The sequence below is a fragment of the Dipodomys ordii genome, unplaced genomic scaffold (genome assembly GCF_000151885.1).
Source record: "Dipodomys ordii isolate 6190 unplaced genomic scaffold, Dord_2.0 Scaffold5, whole genome shotgun sequence".
Taxonomy (NCBI): domain Eukaryota; kingdom Metazoa; phylum Chordata; class Mammalia; order Rodentia; family Heteromyidae; genus Dipodomys; species Dipodomys ordii.
The window spans coordinates 1,855,877-1,878,721 of NW_012267221.1; the positions used below are offsets into that span (position 1 = coordinate 1,855,877).

The 22,845-nt window shown below is 36.3% G+C and overlaps 1 protein-coding gene across 1 annotated transcript in view; it reads left to right on the forward strand.

Annotated features, from left to right (window-relative positions):
* Positions 1 to 2,896: 2,896 nt before the first annotated feature.
* Mbd5 (methyl-CpG binding domain protein 5) overlaps positions 2,897 to 22,845 on the forward strand; it is a 62,650-nt gene continuing 42,701 nt past the window's right edge. The window contains exons 1-4 of the mRNA XM_013030859.1: positions 2,897 to 3,236; positions 6,967 to 7,069; positions 8,173 to 8,353; positions 14,146 to 16,281. Of these exons, the coding sequence (XP_012886313.1) occupies positions 3,124 to 3,236; positions 6,967 to 7,069; positions 8,173 to 8,353; positions 14,146 to 16,281 (2,533 nt within the window). The 5' untranslated portion in view covers positions 2,897 to 3,123. The remainder of the gene's footprint in view (positions 3,237 to 6,966; positions 7,070 to 8,172; positions 8,354 to 14,145; positions 16,282 to 22,845) is intronic.

The following is a 22,845-nucleotide window of genomic DNA, read 5'->3' on the forward strand; positions in this document are numbered from 1 at the left end:
GTTGTTACTAGTTTTCTTCATAATGGCCATTCTAACTGGGGTGAGCTGGAATCTCATAGACACATGAAGAAATGTTCAGTTTTAATTTTTCATCTTAACTTATACACTGAGGGCTCTCTAGGCAAAACATTACAGTATACTGTGGATACAGAAGTACCTTATTCTTCTAGTAAAATACTTTAATCTAAATGGCTTTTATGTAACAGAAAATTACTTCTACAATTCTAGACACTGAGAAATCCAAAATTAAGACATTAGCAAATCTCATGTCTAGTAAGAGCTCATTTTGTGGTTCAAGATGTCTTTTTTTCACTTAAACTCATATTGTAGAAGTGGTCTCTCTCAGGATCTTTTATAAGGGTACTAATCCCATTGATGAGGGTTCTACCCCATTCCCAAATTAGGTACCTCCAAATAAAGGCACTTTGGTGTTAGAATTTTAACGTGAATTTTAAGAAGACATAAACATTCACACTATACCAGTTATCATCTATGTACCTCTAGCCCAGTGCCTAGTACATAGTGTGAATGAGCATGAACAATGGAACCATGGTACAATAAGAGGAATACAGAAATGATGTTAAGCTTGTGACTAGTGGGCCTGGTGATGCAGATCACCACCTTGACACCTCATTGGGACTGTTAACTACTTGGTACCTTTCTTTATATCCTAAATTGTCCCCCAATAAATATCTGCTATTTTTTGTATTGCCTGACAATGTCATACTCATACACACAGTGTTCCAGATTTTCAATTGAGTACAATACTTGCTTTATTGCAGAACCATTAACGTGTCTCAGACCCAAGCTACAAATAAGCCTGAATACATGATGGTCTTTACTGTGAGGCAATATCCATCTTTCCAAATGAAGAGATTGGACAAAAGAGAAAAAAAATATCATGTACAACTTAAATATGTAGTCATTTAGGAAAGCACATTAAATAGCTATGTTTCTGTTTGTCCTATTTAATTTTGTGAAGATATATGTTCATATTTGAAGATACATTAATTTAACATTTAAGTTTTATGAATATAAGACTTCAAAGTCATTTAAGACAGTTTCTAGAGCCTGCATGATTGCTTTCTTTTCAGTTGTTTACAATATAGCAATTTTTGAATCTATGCATGATCTTGTCATTAAAATTTTGTATCACAATCCACAAGTACCACTCATCCAGCACCAGGTATTTTTTATTCATCTTTTAGTGCAGTTTTGTGTGACTACACACTAACTACTAAATTGGTAGTTGAATGACTTGTTTTCAACATAGCACTACCGTAACTACATTTTCCATAGTATTAAGTGCTATATCTTTTTTTCATATACTTACTTTTTTATTTAATATCTCCATTAAGGTGACTTCATTTTTTGGGGGGGTTCCGGTCGTGGGGTCTGAACTCTGGGTCTGGGCGGTGTCCCTCAGCTCTTCAGCTCAAGGCTAGCGCTCTACCACTTGAGCCACAGCACCACTTCCGGCTTTTTTCTTTTTGCTTATGTGGTGCTGAGGAATCGAACCCAGGAGGCATGCAAGGCAAGCGCTCTACCACTGAGCCACCTTTCCAGCCCATAAGGTGACTTCTGTAAATATTCCACAGTGGCATTGATAACTCTTGTCTCAAATGGTATGTCTTCTCCATGAATGAAAGGATAAGAGAAAAGTTTATAACAGAAGGGATTTTGTAAAATATTGATTGTAGAACACCTCTCATTCATATAGTTACTAGTATTGAAGGAAAAATCTTCTTGTATATTTGTGTATATAATACAATGTTTAATATAAATATATAATGGAAAATTTTACTTTAAAAAAAAAAAGCCCAATCTTCTTTAGGCCAATATGAATAGGACCAAATGTTGAATCAAGCCAGGTACCAGTGACTTAGCCCTGTAATACTCACTAACCAGAAGGCTGACTGGAGGTTGAAACCAACCAGGGCAGAAAAAGTCTGTGATACTTCATCTGCAATTAATCAACAAAAAGCTGGGTTGGGTGGCACAGCTCAGGTAGTGAAGTGCCAGACACGAGTAAAAACATGCAGTGCTGACTTCAAGCCCCAGTGTCATCAACACATACACAAAAGAACACTGAATCATAGCTGTATATAGTCTTTAAGAATAATTAGAAGGTGATTGAATTAACGTTTTCTGGATGATATGTCATAAGAGGTGATAGGCACATTTTTATTTCAAGTTATAGAGATGCTCTGTGTGTTTAAATTTCACTGCGTGTGTGTGTGTGTGTGTGTGTGTGTATGACATGTCATAAGAAGTGATAGGCACATTTTTATTTCAAGTTATAGAGATACTGTGTGTGTTTATATTTGACTGTGTATATGTGTGTGTATATAAAATGCCATAATTTGTAGCCTATCCCTAGGAATTAGATGTATGTGTTGAAGACCAAATAAAATGGTTTAACTGTAGTAAAGATATTCATTAGAAGAAAGCAAATCCATATTGACATGTGGTTTTGGTGTCAAAAGATATATCTAAGTGATTGAGTACACATATGTATTTTATCTCTACAGTGTCTCAAATTTCTACATATTTACATATGTTTCAGGCATTATTGGAACTTTGAAGTCATGAAAACATCAGCTCAATCAACCTGCAACACCTTGGATTCAGATTGGAAGATAAATAGAAAGTTTAAAGAAATTGGCCTATGAAGGCGGTAGTACCTGGAAACATTAACTGACTCACACTGTAAAAATGAGACCAGGTTTGAAACAGTAGAGGTTATTTCAGTCCAGCGTCAAGGTTCAAGACAAAATTTACAACTAAAAACTTTACGCTCCTCCCTCCCCCACTCCAGACAGGTACCAGAATCAGTAAAGTATGATTTTCCTTAGTTGGAGGCACTCACTTTTACTCCGGTAGATCATGGCTAGGAATTAAACATTGGTAATTTAATGTAGATTATAATGGGAAACTGATCATTTCACAATGGCAGATTTCAAGGACTTAGTTCCAAACTGAGCCGAAGTTTCCCAATGCATTTTGTACAGGCTGGGAAAAACTGTGCTGCATTGGCCCACTTTTGAAGGCCATCATGTTCTGTAACATAAGGATATCATCTTAGTGCTGATATCTTTGGAGAGTCTCAAGCAGACACAGAAAATGAATGGAGGCAAAGAGTGTGACGGAGGGGACAAGGAAGGAGGTCTTCCAGCTATTCAAGTTCCTGTGGGTTGGCAGCGTCGTGTGGATCAAAATGGAGTGCTTTATGTCAGGTGAGCCCTTATTTATTACTTGAGTCAGAGCCTTGGTTGCAGTCCCAAGATCAAGGAGGTAGAATCTGTTCTTTTTTGAGGGAACAAAATATTGTGACTGACACACATCTCACATGAATTTGAATAAATTACCTCTGTGCTAGAGGTACATAAGGTTCTTTATTCTGTAATGTTTTGCAATGTAAATCGTATAAGATCACAAGGAGGGGTTTTTTTTTGCATTATTTGTGTTTATATAAGGTGTCATTTTGCTTCTCTATACTAAGGAAAATTATGATGACTTCTTAAAAAAACAAATATTTTTACCACATTTACAAGAGACTGTAAAACACTGAAATAGACCTAATATCATGGATAGTATCACCTTGTCCTTAGAGTTCTTTATATCTACTACAGTATTTTAAAATACTAATGTGTTTTTCTTTATAGGCATTCTTAATTATACCACTTAATGCTTGATATTAACTAAAAATAACCTCCTGGGTTTTTGTAGGTTTTAGCTTATTTTTTGCATCTGTTGGCAAAAACAAAAAAGAAAATCATGATGAAATTAGCTCTTCATTCTTACAAGTAAAATCACAAATGCAAATGCTTCCTCTTAAAATTTGATAGCGTATATCTCTTTAGAACAAGTTGGATGAAATAAACTGTTAACAAGACAGTGTCATCTTGTTAAGTAATTGGCATGGCAGTTCATTACTTTGTAGTTGTTTCAATAAATGTATGAAAGGCCAGGATATGTTTAGTTTAAGGTGTGATTTTTAAAATCTATTAAGACCAAAACTTTTTAGAGATACTAAATCATCCCATAAAACTGATGCTATCGGGGCTGGGAAGGTGGCTCAGTGGTAGAGCATTTGCCTTTCATGCCTGACGCCCTGGGTTCGATTCCTCAGCACCACATAAGCAAAAAGAAAAAAGCCAGAAGTGGCGCTGTGGCTCAAGTGGTAGAGCGCTATCCTTGAGCTGAAGAGCTGAGGGACAGCGCCCAGGCCCAGAGTTCAGGCCCCACGACTGAACCAAAAAAAAAAAAAAAAACCTGATGCTATCACCCTCAGTGTGGCTATTTATACCCCAGCATCAGTAGGATTCTCAATCTGCAAAGATAATATTTGTATGAATGAGATTTTCTTTTTATATAAGTAAGTCTAAAGGATTTCAAGCCATAATAACTCAGAAATTTGGTTCAAATTTGAGTTTGTTTTATGTAAGATATTTCTGGAAGCAAATTTAATTACTAGTGGAAATTCTTTTGTGATATATTTCTTCCTTCTGAAATAGTAAGGATGTGCTCTGTATTAACAGGGTAAAGGGATAAGAAAGCAGGAAATATGGGGACATCATCCCATTGTAAATAAGATGGAGGAGGACATGGGGAATAATCTTTTCAAAGTATGCCTATTGTCAGTGTGGTTAATCAACTGCCAAAGATATTGTCTTATAAATACAATACTGAAAGATACCACTGGTTTATATTTATGTTTATATTTATGTTGTTCAGTAAAGATATGTTGTTTGTAAAGATAAAACATATATTCAGCTTGGAGCAAATAACTTTAAGTCTTGAGAGGTTTTTTAACTTCATCTTTGTTCTGATGAAAAATAAATCAACTTTTTACATTGCTTTGAGCAAAAACCACAAACCAAGCTAAAATCCAAGTCTGTCAGTTTTGTTCATCATGTTTTTCCAAGTCTGAAAATGCTTCATCACCCAGTAGTATGTATTCTCCAAATTTACTTTGGAAACTAACTTTGCTAGATAAGATAAAATGGTTTTGAATTAAATTGAGCCAGCATTGGTCTGGTTTGTTTGTATATAGCCAATGAAATTACTGCTTGAACATGTGTGGGAAGCTAACCCACCTTCTGTAATTCCCTTCGCAGTTTGCTTGTAACTTTTACGTTAGTCTCCAGCTGCTCTTGCCTTAGGATGGCATTGAGGCTAACATTAAATTCTACCTGTTTGCAGTCTCCTCTACTTTAAACCTTATCCTCTATACTTTAAACTTGCAACTATTTTGCCTTAACATTTATTCCCAAAAGTTAATTAAGGAGCTCTAACTGAAGGAAAAACTTCAGCTGACTGAGAGGAAGTATTTTGAAGTGATTGGAGTATTCTGATAGATTTAAGAATTTTTATCTCAGGTCTAATACTACAATTCATTCTCTTAGGATTCAGTTCGTACAGTTCTTTTAAGAAAAATGTTAAGCAGTTTCTTTTCTCCAAATTCATTAATTCTTCATGTGGAAAAAAAATCACTAACATGCATGTTTTAATCTTTATCTTGTTTAATTAAGCAGACCTCCAAAAATATCTTGTTTCTTTTCCCTGCTGTTGTAGAACTATGTCATAGAATTATTTTTCTTTGCACATCATCTAAAAATATCCTTAAATCATTTGACCAAATCAAGGATCTTCTTTTAGATTTTGCTTGGTGCCTAATCACTCATGTAGCTGTCCATAAACAAAATATGAATTGTCTTCATATGCACAAAGTTACTACCCCTAACCAGGCACCAGTGGCTCACACCTGTAATCCAAGCTGCTTAGGAGGCTGAGATCTGAGAATCATTCTTCAAAGCCAGCCCAGGCAGAAAAGTCTATGAGACTCTTATCTCCAATAAACTACCAAAAAGCTGGAAGTGGCTCAAGTGGCAGAGAGCTAGCCTTGAGCAAAAGAAACTCAGGGAAAGTGCCCACAACCCTGAGTTCAAACCCCAGGACCAGCACAAAAATAAATAAACAAACATGAAATAGAGAATATTAATTCTGGGTGAATTTGATCAAAGGCTTAACGTTGTACTAATAAAAGGTATCTTCAAATGAAGATTACATAATAGGTCCGATGCCCTGTATTCATATGATTTTAAGTTGTAAAATTACCTGTTAATAAAAGTTCTAAAATGCTAATTACCCATTTTAAGCTAATCCCTATTATCAATTAAAAAAATCAAACACTTGATTTTCTGAAATAGTACCAACTTTGTATATTTGAAGTTAATCAATATTCACTATTTTACTGGTTTGTGATCTGAAGAGTAGTAACATTTTAGTACCTACTCAATTACCAGCTCAGAGACCTGTACTTACCTTTGGCCACCTAAGACTCTATTCCTTCAAAACTTTACCATGGTTTGTCCAGTCTGCTTTATTCCTCCCTTTCTGTAAGATTTGACTGCGCAGTATAATTTGAATTGGACCACATTCATTCTCACTTCACTCCTTATAAACAGGAGAAAGAAACCTGTTTTTACATAGGAAGAGCTACGTTTTAGATTCTGAGAAAATCAGGGAAGAACTTGCTAGCTCATATTTGGTAAACTTTGGTTTAAACTTTAACATGTATCTAAATTTCAGTTTTTCCTCAAATAGCTTGAAGTAAATCTTGTAATTTAGAATAATAGCGATTACTTCTATGCAGTTTTCTTGTTTCTTTCTTGCCTGTTTCTGTCCTTTCTGAACAGTAGTATTTTTCCTGTCCTGATTTTTGAAAAACTGTAGTTTTATTTTCTCTGAAGATCTATATTCTCTGGGAAATATTTTGATTCAAAGAAAGAGCAATGGTGATAAAAGCTGTAATTTAGCAGCTAATACAATATTGACAAAAAAATGTTTTTACCATAATGGGAAAATATTATCTTCTGAAGGACAGTAGGACTGAAAAATGTTCCTTTTTTCATATAATGTGCAGTAAAACTTATTTCCTGACTTTTTAAACTATTTTTACAGTCCCAGTGGATCTTTGTTATCTTGCTTGGAGCAGGTTAAAACATACCTGCTTACGGATGGAACATGCAAGTGTGGCCTGGAGTGTCCTCTTATTCTTCCCAAGGTAACCATTTCCCAATAGAGCTGCAGCAGTTGGCTTTGTTTTGTTTTTTTAATCTTTCAGGTTTTATATATTTGTTTTTCTCATTCGGCATTTTATTTTTATATGAGTTCTACAATCATCTCTTCATTTTAATTATTTAATCCAATGCTCTTTTATATACATTTTGGAATGTTTAAAGATTGTGGAAAGTAATTCCAGTTGTTTTCAAAGGTGAAAAACCTATATTCATATTAGATATTTTGTTAAAACACCAATGTATCTTTTTATTAAAGGTACTTTGTTTATTAAGTCAGTGGGAACCTAATAGAAATGTGGTCATGTAGGGGAGGGGAGGGATAATGGGAGAAAAACAAAGGAGGGGGTAACAATGCCCGAAAAGAAATGTACTCATTACCTTACTGATGTAACTGTAACTTCTCTGTACAGCATCTTTACAAGAAAATAAAATTTAAAAAATAAAGAAATGTGGTTGTAAAAAGAAGCCAAAGGAGAAATGGATATGCAGAGATGTCATAAATTTTGGGAGGGAGGGTTTGTTTTTTGTCGATCATGGGACCTGAACTTTGGGCCTGGGCGATATCCCTCAGCTCTTCAGCTCAAGGTGAGCGCTCTACCACTTGAGCCACAGCACCACTTCCAGTTTTCAGAGTGGTTTTTTAGAGATAAGGGTCTCATGGGAGTTTCCTGCCCAGGCTGGCTTTGAACCGAGATCCTCAAATCTCAGCCTCCTGATTAACTAGGTTTACAGGCATGAGCCACCGACACCTGGTTTTGGTTGTTTTTTTTTAAGCTGTATTGTGACTGTTTATTGTAACATCAAGAAGTACCTAAAATTGGAAACATTACCAGATACTATACTTTTCCACGTATTTATCTTGGCCATCTTAAAATTATTATAATTCTCATTATTTACTTTGCCATTAAAACAATGAGTTTAAGCAGAACCTACTAAGTTATATAAAGTTGCTTTCCTTAAATTTAGAAGCTTGAGAAAGTATAATTCATTTTTTATGTCTTCATCTCTAAAACTTTCTCTTTTTTAAAAAGTCTTTCATTAAATGTTTTCACAGACATATTCTAAACAAAAGCTGTGCTTTTTCCAGGTGTTTAATTTTGATCCTGGAGCTGCTGTGAAACAGAGAACTGCAGAAGATGTTAAGGCAGACGAAGATGTCACAAAATTATGCATACATAAGAGAAAGATCATTGCAGTGGCCACACTTCATAAAAGCATGGAAGCCCCACATCCTTCTCTGGTGCTCACCGGTCCCGGAGGAGGAACAAGTATGTAATATAGCTAAAGGGTTAGGAATTCTCTCCTAATCTGCTCCAAAAGGAGTTGGTAGAACTCACATTGCCAAGTATTTTCCCATTCCACTTTTGAAACACGCACAATACTTTTAAAGTATTTTATTATTTTAGTACAATGAGCAAATTCATTCTGAAAAATTACCACAGGTGACTTCTCAAAATTTCTTATCTAGATTATCTACTTACAAAATCAGGACTAATAAATGCATACAAATACTATACCCATGCATAGACCTGAGCTAACAAAAGTGAAAATGCCATTTTAAAAAACAAATACAACCATTTGCTAAGTCTTCATTGAAATGTGTGGTATCACCTTTATGATACAACTTAGCATGTTGTTAGAAGCTAGCTGTATTAGAAACCAAACCAAATAAAATATTCTCTGGATATTTACTAAAAAGAAATCACCTTACCAAAAATTTTCTTATAAATTTCCACAAAGCATACACACACACACATGCTGCCTTTTTTAAAAAACTTTTCCAAGTTGTGGAAAAATTACAAGTGTAGTTCCTTCACTACTCATATACCTTTCCATTGGATTCATTAATTAAGTTACACGTTTTGTCACAGTTCACATCTAATGTCTCATCACAAACGCTAGCTGTGTTGATATATACCTGAAATCTCAACTGCACAGGAAGTGGAGATAGGAAGATCATGTATCAAAGCCAGCCCAGGCAGAAAAAAAGAAAATAAGGAAAATACTATCTCAAAAAAGTAATCTAGGCATGGTGGGTTATCAGGATGAGTAATCCCAGTCACCAAGGTGTCAAAAGTAGGGGGTTCAGTCCAAGACCCAGGACAAAAAGTACATGACCCTATTTTTTTTGGGGGGGAGGTTCTCAATCATGGGGGCTGAACTCTGGGCCTGGGCACTGTTCCTCAGCTCTTCAGCTCAAGGCTAGCGCTCTACCACTTGAGCCACAGCACCACTTCCAGCTTTTTTTGCTTATGTGGTGCTGAGGAATCGAAACCAGGGCTTCATGCATGCAAGGCAAGCGCTCTACCACTGAGCTAACTTCCCAGCCTCATGACCCTATATTTAAAATACACTAAAACAAAGAGGGCTGGGAATCTATAGTTCAAATGGTAAAGTACTTGTCTAACAAGCCTGAGGCCTTGAGTTCAAATCCAACATTATCCTAAAATTAAAAAAAAAATCATCACACCAGACATTCGCCTTCATGTAATGCAAAATGTAACGATCACATTGAAGAAAGAAAACACTGATAGAACACTGTGGTCCGATATCCTATCTATATTAAATTTCTTCAGTTTTCCTAATAATGACTCTTTTGGTTTTTTAAAAAAGAAAAGTTTAATCCAGGAGGTAATTAGTTATTAGATTTCTCTTTACGCCAATTCCCCATTTTTTTTCCAGTCTTTCATGGTGTTGAAATTTTTGAAGAATTCAGTCCTGCTTTGCAGGATGTTCTTCTACGTGGATATGGCTGATTGCTTTCTTACATTTGTGTTCAGGTTAAACATATTGTCGTAGGCCTAATGTGAATGATGCTAGATCCTTACCAGGAAGCATATATTGTCAGTGATCCCACATTTTTCACATTGTGTCTGCTTGCTTTGCTTACAATTGCATTTATCTGCATTTTCCACTGTTAAATTATCTCAGTGGAATTACACTGAAATGAGGAGCTTCTTTCTTTTCAAAGGCTAGATTGTGAACTCTCTCCAAAATAATGCAGCCTGCTGAACACCTGAACAATAATTTAGAATAAAATACAGCTAAGCACCAAAGCATTTGTTGAAGAAGGACAGTTGATCTATAAAGCACTGAAAAATAGAGATGGCAAGTATAAACCTGTAATAATCATAGGTAGCTTTATGACAGAACTCAGATTTGGGACATCCTTGAAAATAACAATTCAAACATATGAGGGAAATAGGAAATGCATTCTTCAAAATGAGTATAAGATAGCATAATTAGGAATGATAAGCACACTAATCTGACTTAAGTGGAAGATTAAATAGGTGTAAGTAAATTGGGGCCAAGCTATTGAAACACTTGGATGCAAAAAACAGCAGCCATACCATACAGATAATGAAATACTCATACTCAGAATGCATGTGAGGAGGGAAGAGGAAGCAAATGTGACAGTTGTTAACATAGATCTTCTCTCCAATAATCTACTAACCTTTAAACTTCTGAATTTTTTTTTGATCAGTCATAGGGCTTGAACTCTGGGCCTGGGCACTGTGCCTCAGTTCTTCAACTCCAGGTGAGCATGCTACTACTTGAGCCACAGCATCACTTCCAGTTGGTGGTTAATTGGAGATAAGAGTCTCACGGACTTTCCTGTCCTGGCTGACTTTGAACTGCAGTACTCAGATCTCAGCCTCCTGAGTAGCTAGGATTACAGGCAAGAGCCACTGATGCCTGGCTTGATTTTTTTTTAACCATAAGGATATGTAAGAAAAAAAATCTTGTAAGGAAATTTTCTTTCACCCAAGTAGTTTTTCAATTAATCCTAGCTATTCAGGATACAGAGATCTGAGGATCAAGATTTGCAGCCAACCTGGACACTCTTCTCTCTAGGTAACCACCAAACAGCCAGAACTGGAGGTATGACTCAAGTGGTAAAGTGCCAGTCCTGAGCAAAAAAGCCAAGAGAGCATGAGGCCCTGTGTTCAAGCCCCAGTACACTCACACATTTTCTCTCTCTCACACACACCACACACACACACACACACATACATCTGCAAGAATGTAAAGATTACTTGATGGTAACAAATTATTTTAACTTTACCATTATACTGCCACCTTGAAGTAGCTTGGCTTCATTTTTGCACATACCTAGTACAGGTATTTGCACATACTCTTCTCTTCTCTGCTATCCATCGTATAGTATTGCATTATATTGAGTAGTTTTGCCTGTTTCTACAGGGTCTGCTTTGTTGTCTTTCTAAAGACCTTAACATTCCTATACATGCAAGGTTCATTATTTTAGTTCAATAAGTAGGATAAGCAATGATAGATACATCTCCATCCTTTTTAAAAATGCTACATTTTATTGGATTAATTACTGCTGTCTTACTATCTTCAGACATAGCACTTACTTGTTTCCTGACTTTAAATTATGTTACCATAACACCTAGGTTTAAATAATTAAAAATTCAGAAGACTCACGTAATATTTACCTCCCTTTAAATATATACATAAACATTTATTTTGTTTCTATTTATGTTTTTAAATGAAAGTACCTGATGGGGTATTTTAGCATAACACTAACTCTCATATACTTTAATTTCTAACTATCAAATAGTAGCAGACTGCTTTTGTTTGCTTAGTGTTCTTTATTTTAAAAATTATAACTGCTGATCTCCTGGGATGGAATAAATCATTTCTAAATCACCATTTTTGTCTAAATTTGGTCAGTGAAACAAAGAAATGCTAATGTCTATATCTTAATCAATGAACTACAGATAAGTACATACTTTGTCACTCAATAAAAGGTGCAGGCAGGTGGTTTTTGTCACTAAGGACAACACATTCCTGTGAGAGTGTTAGACATGTTTCAGCATATAGCCATGTTCTCACTATATACCAGGCACAGTGCCCCACACATTTTAGTACATTTCTACTTTAACTTAAAAGTTTTAAAATGTCTCTTGCACAAGACAGTAAATTTCAGTTGAATTTATCTTCTGCCTGATGCTATGTTTTTGGTTCTCAACATTTCATACGTTAAAACTCTAAAATTACAAAACACACTCTACAAGGTTAAAATCAGAAAGTTGACATGTTCAAAAAGAATACATGCTCGTTGCTTTCTCTTCCTGTTGGACTGTACCCTTCCTAGACTTTTGCATTGCACAGTTTGAGAGCCAATGTTTTAGACTTTATTATTGTATAATTTCACCTATATACTATCTAGCAAGTAATAGGAGTATATTTATCTGAACGAGGTGGCTATTTTTAATTGAGTATACCTCTGACTGCAAATAAATCTTAAGTGTACTTGCTAATATGCTCTCAGTCTCAAAATAGGTATGATAAATAGACAGTGTGAATGGTCCCACTTTCACCTCTAGTGCCTTAATAGACACATTGCCGTTTTCTTACAGAACTCAGCTACAATCCATCATCCTTTCAAACACAGCTGTCTGAGCAACCACCACAAACTGATAGGCATTGACATATGAAATGAATTTTATTTGCCATGTCTGTTTTAGAAGGCACAACTTCATAAAATAGTTAAACATCCTTGGAGGCCAAAAAAACTTAAACATAGAGTTCTGACACGATAGAATGAAAATTCTGTATGATGAGCCAGCTTGCTTTTGTTGCCTATATTCTGTCTGATCTCCAAAAGAACTGAAAAGATTCCAAAAAGCCAGAGAAGGGAAACGTTCTTCTGTAAAAAGAGAATACTCAATTGGAACTCAGTACTGATTTTAGGAGTCCAACTAAATTTTAGATGAGATTTCTGTCCTAATAAAATAATTGCAATCTTTCCTAACTCACCTGACTATAGCTGATTTTCAGTAAGTGCTGATTAAGAAATTATGGTATTACTGTATTAGAGACATGATATGAAACTACATATGGTTGCAACATCACTACATTTAATTTTGGTATCACTTTCATTACAAAAGATTTAGAATTCCAGTCACTTAATTTACAAAAATGAAGAGCCTAACTCGTATAGGAAAACCATTGAGATAAGGAAATCTTACCATAGTTGTCCTGAGAACATTTTGATAAGACAAAAACAATACCGAGTAACAACTTTTCTTGTAGCACATAGTGATTTGTTTTTATCACAGACAGAAATTTGCCACAGGGGCTGGGAAGGTGGCTCAGTGGTAGAGCGCTTGCCTTGCATGCCTGAGGCCCTGAGTTCGACGCCTCAGCACCATATAAGCAAAAAGAAAAAAGCTGGAAGTGGCGCTGTGGCTCAAGTGGTAGAGCACTAGCCTTGAGCTGAAGAGCTGAGGGACAGCGCCCAGGCCCAAAGTTCAGGCCCCACGACCGGACCCAAAAGAAAAAGAAAAAAGAAATTTGCCACAGGCTGTGGCTCAAGTGGTGGAGCACTAGCCTTGAGCAAAAGAGTTCAGAGACAGCCCTCAGACCCCAAGTTCAAGCCACATGACTGACAAAAATAAAGTAAGGGACAACGTAGTGGTGTTTAGTATATTTAGAGTTGTACAAACATCACATTTATCTCAATTTTAGGGTATTTTCATCACACTATAAAGAAACCTAAACCTACTCACAATCACTCCCTGTTTTCCTCGCTTTCTAAGCTCCAGGCAACCATTAAATTACTTTTGTCTCAAAAAAAAAAGTGCCACACTAATTACAATTTTCCATTGTAACTGTATTCTCAAACATTTTAAATCCAGCAAGATAGTAACATCACCGTTTCTGTCTAGGCTGTCAGTCTGGATTTTGCATGTTTGAAATATTATTAGAATGAATAATATCAGGATTTCTATACCTGTGCTTTCCCAACAGAAAGGTGGTAAACAGCATAACAAACAGTTAATGAAAGCCTTTTGTCATCTATGGGAGACTAATATACATTATTTAAATCATAGTTTAATACTGCTTCCTGGACCTTTTCTATAATTGTATAAACTCACAGCTTTTATTGGCAAGGTTGTATTTCCAGATGCCCTTCTTTCCCACTCCTTTCTCATTTCCTTTCTTCCCTTCCCTTCCTGCCAACAAAACAAAAAAGCAAGAAAAAGAATTGAGGCTATTAACAGATTTTTTTTCTATCTCTTTTACATCTCAGATGCAACTCCAGTAGTACCTTCAAGGGCAGCAACTCCAAGATCAGTAAGAAACAAGTCTCATGAAGGAATTACAAATTCTGTAATGCCCGAATGTAAGAATCCTTTCAAGTTAATGATTGGATCATCAAATGCCATGGGAAGGCTTTATGTACAAGACCTGCCTGGAAGCCAGCAACAAGAACTCCACCCTGTCTACCCCCGGCAGAGATTGGGCAGCAGTGAACATGGACAGAAATCTCCATTCCGTGGCAGCCATGGAGGCCTGCCCAGCCCCGCATCATCAGGTTCCCAAATCTATGGAGATGGCTCAATCTCTCCAAGGACTGACCCACTTGGAAGCCCTGATGTTTTCACAAGAAATAATCCTGGTTTTCATGGAGCTCCCAATTCCAGTCCTATTCACTTGAATAGGACTCCTCTTTCTCCACCTTCAGTAATGCTACATGGTTCTCCTGTACAGTCATCCTGTGCAATGGCTGGAAGGACTAATATACCTCTTTCCCCAACCTTGACTACAAAGAGTCCAGTAATGAAAAAACCAATGTGTAATTTTTCAACTAATATGGAAATACCACGCGCAATGTTCCACCACAAACCACCCCAAGGCCCACCTCCCCCTCCTCCACCTTCTTGTGCTCTTCAGAAAAAGCCATTAACATCTGAGAAAGATCCACTTGGCATTCTTGACCCTATTCCTAGTAAACCAGTGAATCAGAACCCTGTTATCATTAATCCAACCAGTTTCCATTCAAATGTCCACTCTCAGGTACCTGTGATGAATGTAAGCATGCCTCCTGCTGTTGTTCCTTTGCCAAGTAATCTCCCTTTGCCAACCATAAAACCTGGTCACATGAATCATGGGAGTCATGTACAAAGAGTTCAGCATTCAGTTTCAACCTCCCTGTCCCCTTCTCCAGTGACATCCCCAGTGCACATGATGGGGACTGGAATTGGAAGGATTGAGGCATCGCCCCAAAGATCACGCTCATCTTCCACATCATCCGATCACGGAAATTTCATGATGCCACCTGTAGGACCGCAGGCCACTTGCAGTGGTATAAAGGTTCCACCCCGGTCACCAAGGTCAACAATAGGGTCCCCAAGGCCATCAATGCCATCAAGCCCTTCTACCAAGTCCGACGGACATCATCAATACAAGGATATCCCTAACCCATTAATTGCTGGAATGAGTAATGTACTAAATACTCCATGCAGTGCAGCTTTCTCTACTGCATCTGCAGGAAGTGGTTCTGTAAAGAGTCAGCCTGGTTTGCTGGGAATGCCTTTAAATCAGATCCTGAACCAGCACAATGCTGCCTCCTTTCCAGCAAGTAGTTTACTCTCAGCAGCAGCCAAAGCACAGCTAGCAAATCAAAACAAACTTGCTGGTAACAACAGTAGCAGCAGTAGCAATTCTGGAGCTGTTGCCGGTAGCGGCAACACAGAAGGACATAGCACTTTAAACACCATGTTCCCTCCTACTGCCAACATGCTTCTCCCAACAGGTGAAGGGCAAAGTGGTCGAGCAGCACTAAGAGATAAGCTGATGTCTCAGCAAAAAGACTCATTGCGGAAAAGAAAACAGCCACCTACCACAGTGTTGAGTTTGCTCAGACAGTCTCAAATGGAAAACTCCGCAGTTCCTAAACCCAGACCTGACGTGCTAAGGAAGCAGGGTCAGGGTTCATTTCCCATCAGTTCAATGTCTCAGTTACTTCAGTCTATGAGTTGTCAAAGCTCTCACTTGAGTAGCAATAGTACCCCAGGTTGTGGGGGCTCAAATACTGCTTTGCCTTGCTCTGCTAACCAGCTGCATTTTACAGATCCCAGTATGAACTCCAGTGTTCTTCAGAATTCACTGACACAGAACATACCTTTAAGAGGGGAAGCCGTGCACTGCCATAATGCAAACACTAACTTTGCTCACAGTAACAATCCAGTCCCCAACCACCATCTTGCAGGTTTAATAAATCAGATTCAGGCTAGCGGGAACTGTGGGATGCTCAGTCAGTCGGGCATGGCTTTAGGAAATTCATTACATCCCAATCCACCTCAGTCAAGAATTTCAACGTCGTCCACTCCAGTGATACCAAACAGCATTGTTAGCAGCTATAATCAAACAAGTTCTGAAGCAGGTATGGTTTTATTAGAAAAAAGTACCCAAAGGTACTAAACTTTTCTATGTTTTTTAAAAAAAAATTGTACCAAAATATTTATTATGATAAGAAATTATCCTCCCTCCCCTATTGTGAAAATTCTCTTCATTTCTTTAGTATTTATAATTTTATTTACAGAATTCTGGGGATTTTTCTTGGAAAGAATAACAGCGAAGGGGATTCCATGTGTTTCCGTTATTTGTTGTCAATCTGTGTCATTTTGCATATTGTTTGACTTTCATTTGGTTTGATAACTATTGGACTGTAGACTGCAGAAGAAGCCATTAGAAGGCAAGGTTTTCTGATTTGAGAGACATATCCTTGGTCTATGCCATTACAAAAGCCATTCTCCCTAGTTTTTGTTTGTATTCAGGTAAATGAAACTCACTTGGAAAACCCAAAAAGGCAAAAGTAAATGGATATAACTTTTCTTGCTGCTGAACAGAAATAAGGGAATGGATAGGAAAAGGTAATAAGAAGTTGTATGAAGTAGGAAGCTGTCTTCTAATGTGTTTTCTTATCCTAGTATGCTATTCTTTATTATTATTTGCTTGAGAAAATTCAAAAATGGATATTGGCTACTTCCTTTTTTTAAAAAGTAATAATTTAAAGTTTCTAATAAAAAAGGCATGAAAACCTGATTTCCAGAATTTTTGATCTTGAAATTGTTTTAAATTTTCATATGAATCTGAACTATTGCTTTTAGCATTGACATAAGGTTTTGAATCCAAATTTAATGTAAATCTTCATTTACTATTATAGAAACAAGTTTATTTAAGCAGACACATTAGAAAAAGAGCTATTTAGTTCAATACAACCCTCAAACATCATTATAAAAAATGTACAGAAGCCCTGAAAGGTAAATTCATTGAAACATCAAAAAACTTGACTGTGAAAACATCAGAAAACTACTCAAATCAACAACAATGACTTTAAATGACAGGGAGGAATAAAAGAAGATTCCAAAGCCATTTTTTTTTATATTTGAAAACAGAAGGCAAGATTGTTTGAGGATTAGAAGTGTAGCTTAGGAATGGAGTGCTTACTTCACATGCACAGACCCTGGGTTCAGTCCCTAGCAATGCATAATAAATAATAAAACCTTGATTGCTACTGAAAATGAGAAAACTGCTGAAGTCTTTACTGATAAGGTATGGTATCAATATGTGTGGAAGAGGATGAGCTGCATGTCTGTTGCTAATAGTAAAATTGAGTGCTTTCCCTCCTGATGTTGCCAAGTTACACCTGCCATACTTCACAGTTTGTATTCTGTTACATTGTGATGTCAGCACTTAATGAAGAACAGTTCTGTCACCTCCTGTACCAGAAAGAATATAGATTTAGGAGATATTTGAAATGATTTAGTGCCTTCTCAATATAGTTAGTTCAAAATATCTTATAAATTTTGTTTCTAATATATTTAATAGGATGATTGAAAGATGCATAAGGGGCTTCCAGCTTTTCACTAATTCAATTCCATTTTAGATCCTCCAATACAAAATTTATTTTTATTTATTTAGAAGATTAATATTTCATAAACTCCATGACTATTTTTAATTGTACTATATTTGTTGAGCTTACCTTCAGTCATTTTTGGTGAGACATTGTTAGTCTCATATCCTATAGTTTTGAGTACGCCTTACCTAAATTTACTTCATTTCAGGCCTGAATTTATATGTAAAGTATATGTTTTATTAATATTGTATTTTGATGCATCTGTAATGGGAAAGAGCAACTTTACTTATATTCTTTTTTTTCTGATTGTCAAGCACATAGAACCTTATAGTCTTGGTCATTCATTTTCTTTTTTCTTCTTCTTTTTTTTTTCTCTTTTTTTTTTTTTGTCAGTCATGGGGCTTGAACTCTGGGCTTGGGTCCTCTTCAGCTCAAGGTGAGCACTCTACCACTTGAGCCACAGCGCCACTTCCGGTTTTCTATTGGTTTATTGGACATAAGAGTCTCACTGACTTTCCTGCCCAGGCTGGCTTTGAACTGTGATGCTCAGATCTCAGCCTCCTGAGTAGCTAGGATTACAGGCATGAGCCACTTGCGCCCAGCTGGTCATTCATTTTCTTGTTCCATTTTTCAGGGTAAAACATCTGACCTGGATTAGTAGTGCATGGAGTGTCAAAGCACATGGATTAAAAATATTAATATAAGAAAATCATTAGCATTTAAAAGCTAAAAGGAGTCATGATAAATATCTAGGAATGACATGAATGTGACCAATCATGTGTAAGCAAACAGGAAGGATATGCTTGATAAAAATCAAAGTCAGTACGAATGTTTTAAATATTAGACCTAATAAAAGTAAACACTAATTAGTGTATATAGATCTAATGTGCAGTTGGTTGTGAAAATGGGTTGATTTACTAATTAATGTAACTTTTGATGAGGTAAATATTGAGAAAGTCTTTAATGCCACATTTCCTTTTGCTATAAAGTGATTAGCATCTACTGAATATACTGTCAATGTAATTACTTGGCCAGAATATCCAGTTACACTGACATTTATTCATTTATTCTCAGACTGAGACAGCAGATGGTAGCACAGGTATCCTTGTGAGTTTTGTTAGGCATTCCTAACACACAAGTAAACATTAGGAGAAAGACAAATTTATTCTTTACATACTGCATATGGCTATCACTGAGCACCTATTGTGTGCCCTGTAGTATTTGTAAAATGGGTAGTTATCTATAATGTATGGAGTCAGGATGAACTCAGGTCTTTCTGGTTTCACATTCCATTTTCAACTGTGTAAGTTTTTCATCTAAAACAGTTAGTGTTCAAAAATGTTAGCATATTAAGGCATGTTAGGAGTTGTATTTGTGCATTCTTTCCTCGGACTTGGGCATCATAGCGTATAGTTCAGATTAAGTGTCCAGTAACAAAAGAACTGCCCCCTAGGCCATTATTACTTCACTTAGATAGGAGTGAGTTTCCTAATGGATGACATGTCAACATCCTTTTTTTGTTTTTGTTTCGTGTGTGTGTGTGTGTGTGTGTGTGTGTGTGTGTGTGTGTGTGTGTGCGCGCGCGCGCCAGTACTGGGACCTCAGTGCTCAAGCCTCTGCCTCCTGAGTAGCTAGGATAACAGGTGTGAGCCACTTGCATACTGATACCACTGGTTTCAGTATATCATTGAGACATGCATGTATAAATTCTTATCATGTCTTTTCAGTCAACATCATGGAAAACAGTGAAAGAGGCCAACAGACAACATGGCGTATATACAATTGGTGATAGCCAACACACAACAATTAGTCTACTCAATCAGTGCCTTCATGTACTCTCTAAAAAGCAGTTCAAAAGTATTACATTAAGTCAAGCACAAGTGGCTCATGCCTGTAATCCTAGCTACTCTGGAGGCTAAAATCAGGAGAGGAGAAGCACATTTGAGGCCAACCCTAGGCAAAAAAAGATCAAAAGATCCTATCTTATCCAACAAAAAGCTGAGCACAGTGGTTCACACCTGTCACCACAGGTACACAGGAGGCATAAATAGAACAATCATGGTCCAGGCTGGCTTGGGCAAAAAAATGAAACATTATTTCAGTAATAACCAGGGCAAAAGGTTTGGAATCATGACCCAAGTGTAACAGTACCTAACTTAGCAAGTACAGGTCCCTGAAATCAAATCTCCCAATATAAGAAAAAATATTATATTAAGAAAAATGACTTTCCAGGCACCAGTGGCTCACACCTGCAATCCTAGCTACTCAGGAGGCTTGAGATCTGAGGATTGTGGTTCAAAGCCAGCCCAGACAGGAAAGTCACGAGATTCATATTTATAATTAATCACCAGAAAACCAGAAGTGGTACTGTGGCTGAAAGTGGTAGAGTGCTAACCTTGAGCAAAAAGAAGAGCTCAGGTACAGCCCTGAGTTTAAGCCCCATGACCAACCAAAAAAAAAGGGGGGGAGTGGGGAAAGAAAGAACAAGAAAAATGACTTGCTCTGAAAATGCTTCATTCAGCTGATAATTTGCTTTTAAAACTTATTTTAGAATTCTTAGTCCACATACTGATTTTTTTAGGCTTGCCTATGATTTCTGTATGAATCTATATGAGAAACATACTACAAATCAAGTGTAGGAGTTGGAGACAAAGATTGTGACCAAAATTGGCTAAAAGATCCAAAATACTTAACAAATGTTTCTAAAACTTAATATGGTTTTTTAGTCATTCTATTTGGTGTTTTAAAATTCCCTTTTCTGTAAGACTTCTAACATGTACAGTGTCTTCATTTTTTTGAATATTAAATTATAAATTAAGCTTAATGCTTCCCTGTAACAGATTCAGTCTCCAATAGTAGGATGCTTAGAGATGTGCCTCAAGTTGAATGGCAGTACTCTGGCGCATCTGGCAACCAAACCCCAAAGTTCCTAATCCCTAGTCCAAACATTCAGCTCACTGAACATAGGAATGTTCTAGAAATCCATCAGTTCTGTACTTTTAATAAAACCTTCAATTTTGCAGGAGAGACAAATTCAGCATGTACCTGGTGTGTGTCTTATAGTGCTCTGGTATAAGAAGGGATCCAAAATCAAGTGCCCTTGCCTAGCAAACTTCCAAAACGCTCATGCTTTCTAGGCATCTTGGCTACTGCACACCTCAACTTACCACAGAGCAAATCATCTATACCAATAATCCAGTGGCCTTAGCCTGCCCAACATTCACACAATAACCTTTTCACTGGCCCTGTGATTGTTTTTACAATTTTAAGGAGAAAAAAAAAGATTTCAATTACTCTGCTAACATGCTTGACAACACTTCTTTCACTATGATAAAGTAACCAAACACAGCCTTTTTTTTTCTTTAAAATGATTTTATATTCTATTTTTTTCTAATAAAAGACATTTAATTGATTCTACGAAGCACATGAAACTATAATCTGAGGGACCAGAGCATGGGTGTGTGAAAGAAGAGAAAATTATGCAAGTGTTTATTTCCCTTAACTCTTAAATATATACATTGACTAATAAGAATGTAAATAAACCTTTGAATAAATATATGTCATGAGTATTTATATGCATATTCTTAAACTGCAAAAGAAAGTGTTTTCTTTCAGCACAAAATGGATTTGACTGAAATTCAGCACAGCCATTGAAATGGTAGGTATATAAAAAGAAAAACCACAAAGAATACTTTGGGCAAAAGACTACAGGGTGTTTTTTGTTTTGTTAAGTTTTGTTCTATGTATTTATTTATTCTCAGAATGTGCCAGTAAAGAAAATAAAGGGAAATTGTCATCTCCTACCTGTCCTACATGTGGGGACAGGTACAGGAAATTAAGGAATGAAAAAGTTCAAGGGCAGATTGTACTATGTGTTAGCCTCTCAGGGTATAGGAAGTTTATGTAGACATAAGCTTTTAGTCATATACAGACTAATGTAGACCAGAAAAAAAAAGACAGAGGCATCTTGAAATTAATGACTGAATTAATAATAATTACTATCGAAAGTATTTCCACCCAAACTTTAAATGCCTAGATTTTATTCCCATTCTGATGCGTATGGTTATAGGTTAAAATTTTCTCTGTGTTCTTATTCTTGAACCAAAGAACTAATATAAATTTTGGATTGTATGATTAAAATTCTATGCCTATTTTCTTGAATTTTTGCAAAATGAGCCATTTCTTTGCTGTAAGGTTTTTTTTTTCCACAGATAGTGTGTTATTGTTTAAGCAAGTCTCCTAATAGCAGGATCATATTGCTTGTTTTGTTTATATATCTCAGGTTTAACATTTCCTTGTGTGCAAAAAAAGTTGAAAGTATGTTAAATTCAGACATGAGTCTATGTGATCAAAGATGACTAACAACTCAGGGTGACATGATATATTGGTTATTCAATGATCTGTTTTGTACCTTTCAAATAAATTGTCCCAGTATGCAAAGTGGGAGAATTTTTTTCCATTGCAATACATTAAGCTCACTTTAAAGTCCCTGGAAATCTTTCAGTGCAATAACTAGGCTCTTATTTACTAAAACCACATGGTCCAAAAACATTTAAGAAGTTTCAAAATATACTCAAGATTGTAGGGAGTAATCTCAATGCCATGATAATTTGGCTTATAAAACTGCTAAAAAAAAAAAAAAAAGTACAGTATTCCTTCAGTACCATCAAAATGGATTTCATTTTCATTTATGTAACACTGAATTAAATTTCTGACCTTCTTGGAATTTAACAACACAGCAAAACAAAATGTGGAAAAATTATTTTCTTTTTGTTATATTTGGAAATCCCAAGTAACCGCTTGCCTTTTTATAGCTTTAGAAGTATAACTAGAAGTTGTAAGCATGACTCATGTGGTAGAACACTAGCCAGTGAATGAGAGAATCAGATACCAAGTTTGAATCCCAGTCTCCAGCAACAAAAGAAAGAAAGGAGGGGGGGAGAAAGAGAAAGAAAGAGAGAAAGAAAGATAGAAAGAAAGAAAGAAAGAAAAAGAAGTAGAACTAGACAACAGGAGTCACAAGATGTTGCTGAGACTTCTGGGTTTAGAATTAGACCAAGGAAAGTCAGAGTTCTACCCATGGCCAAG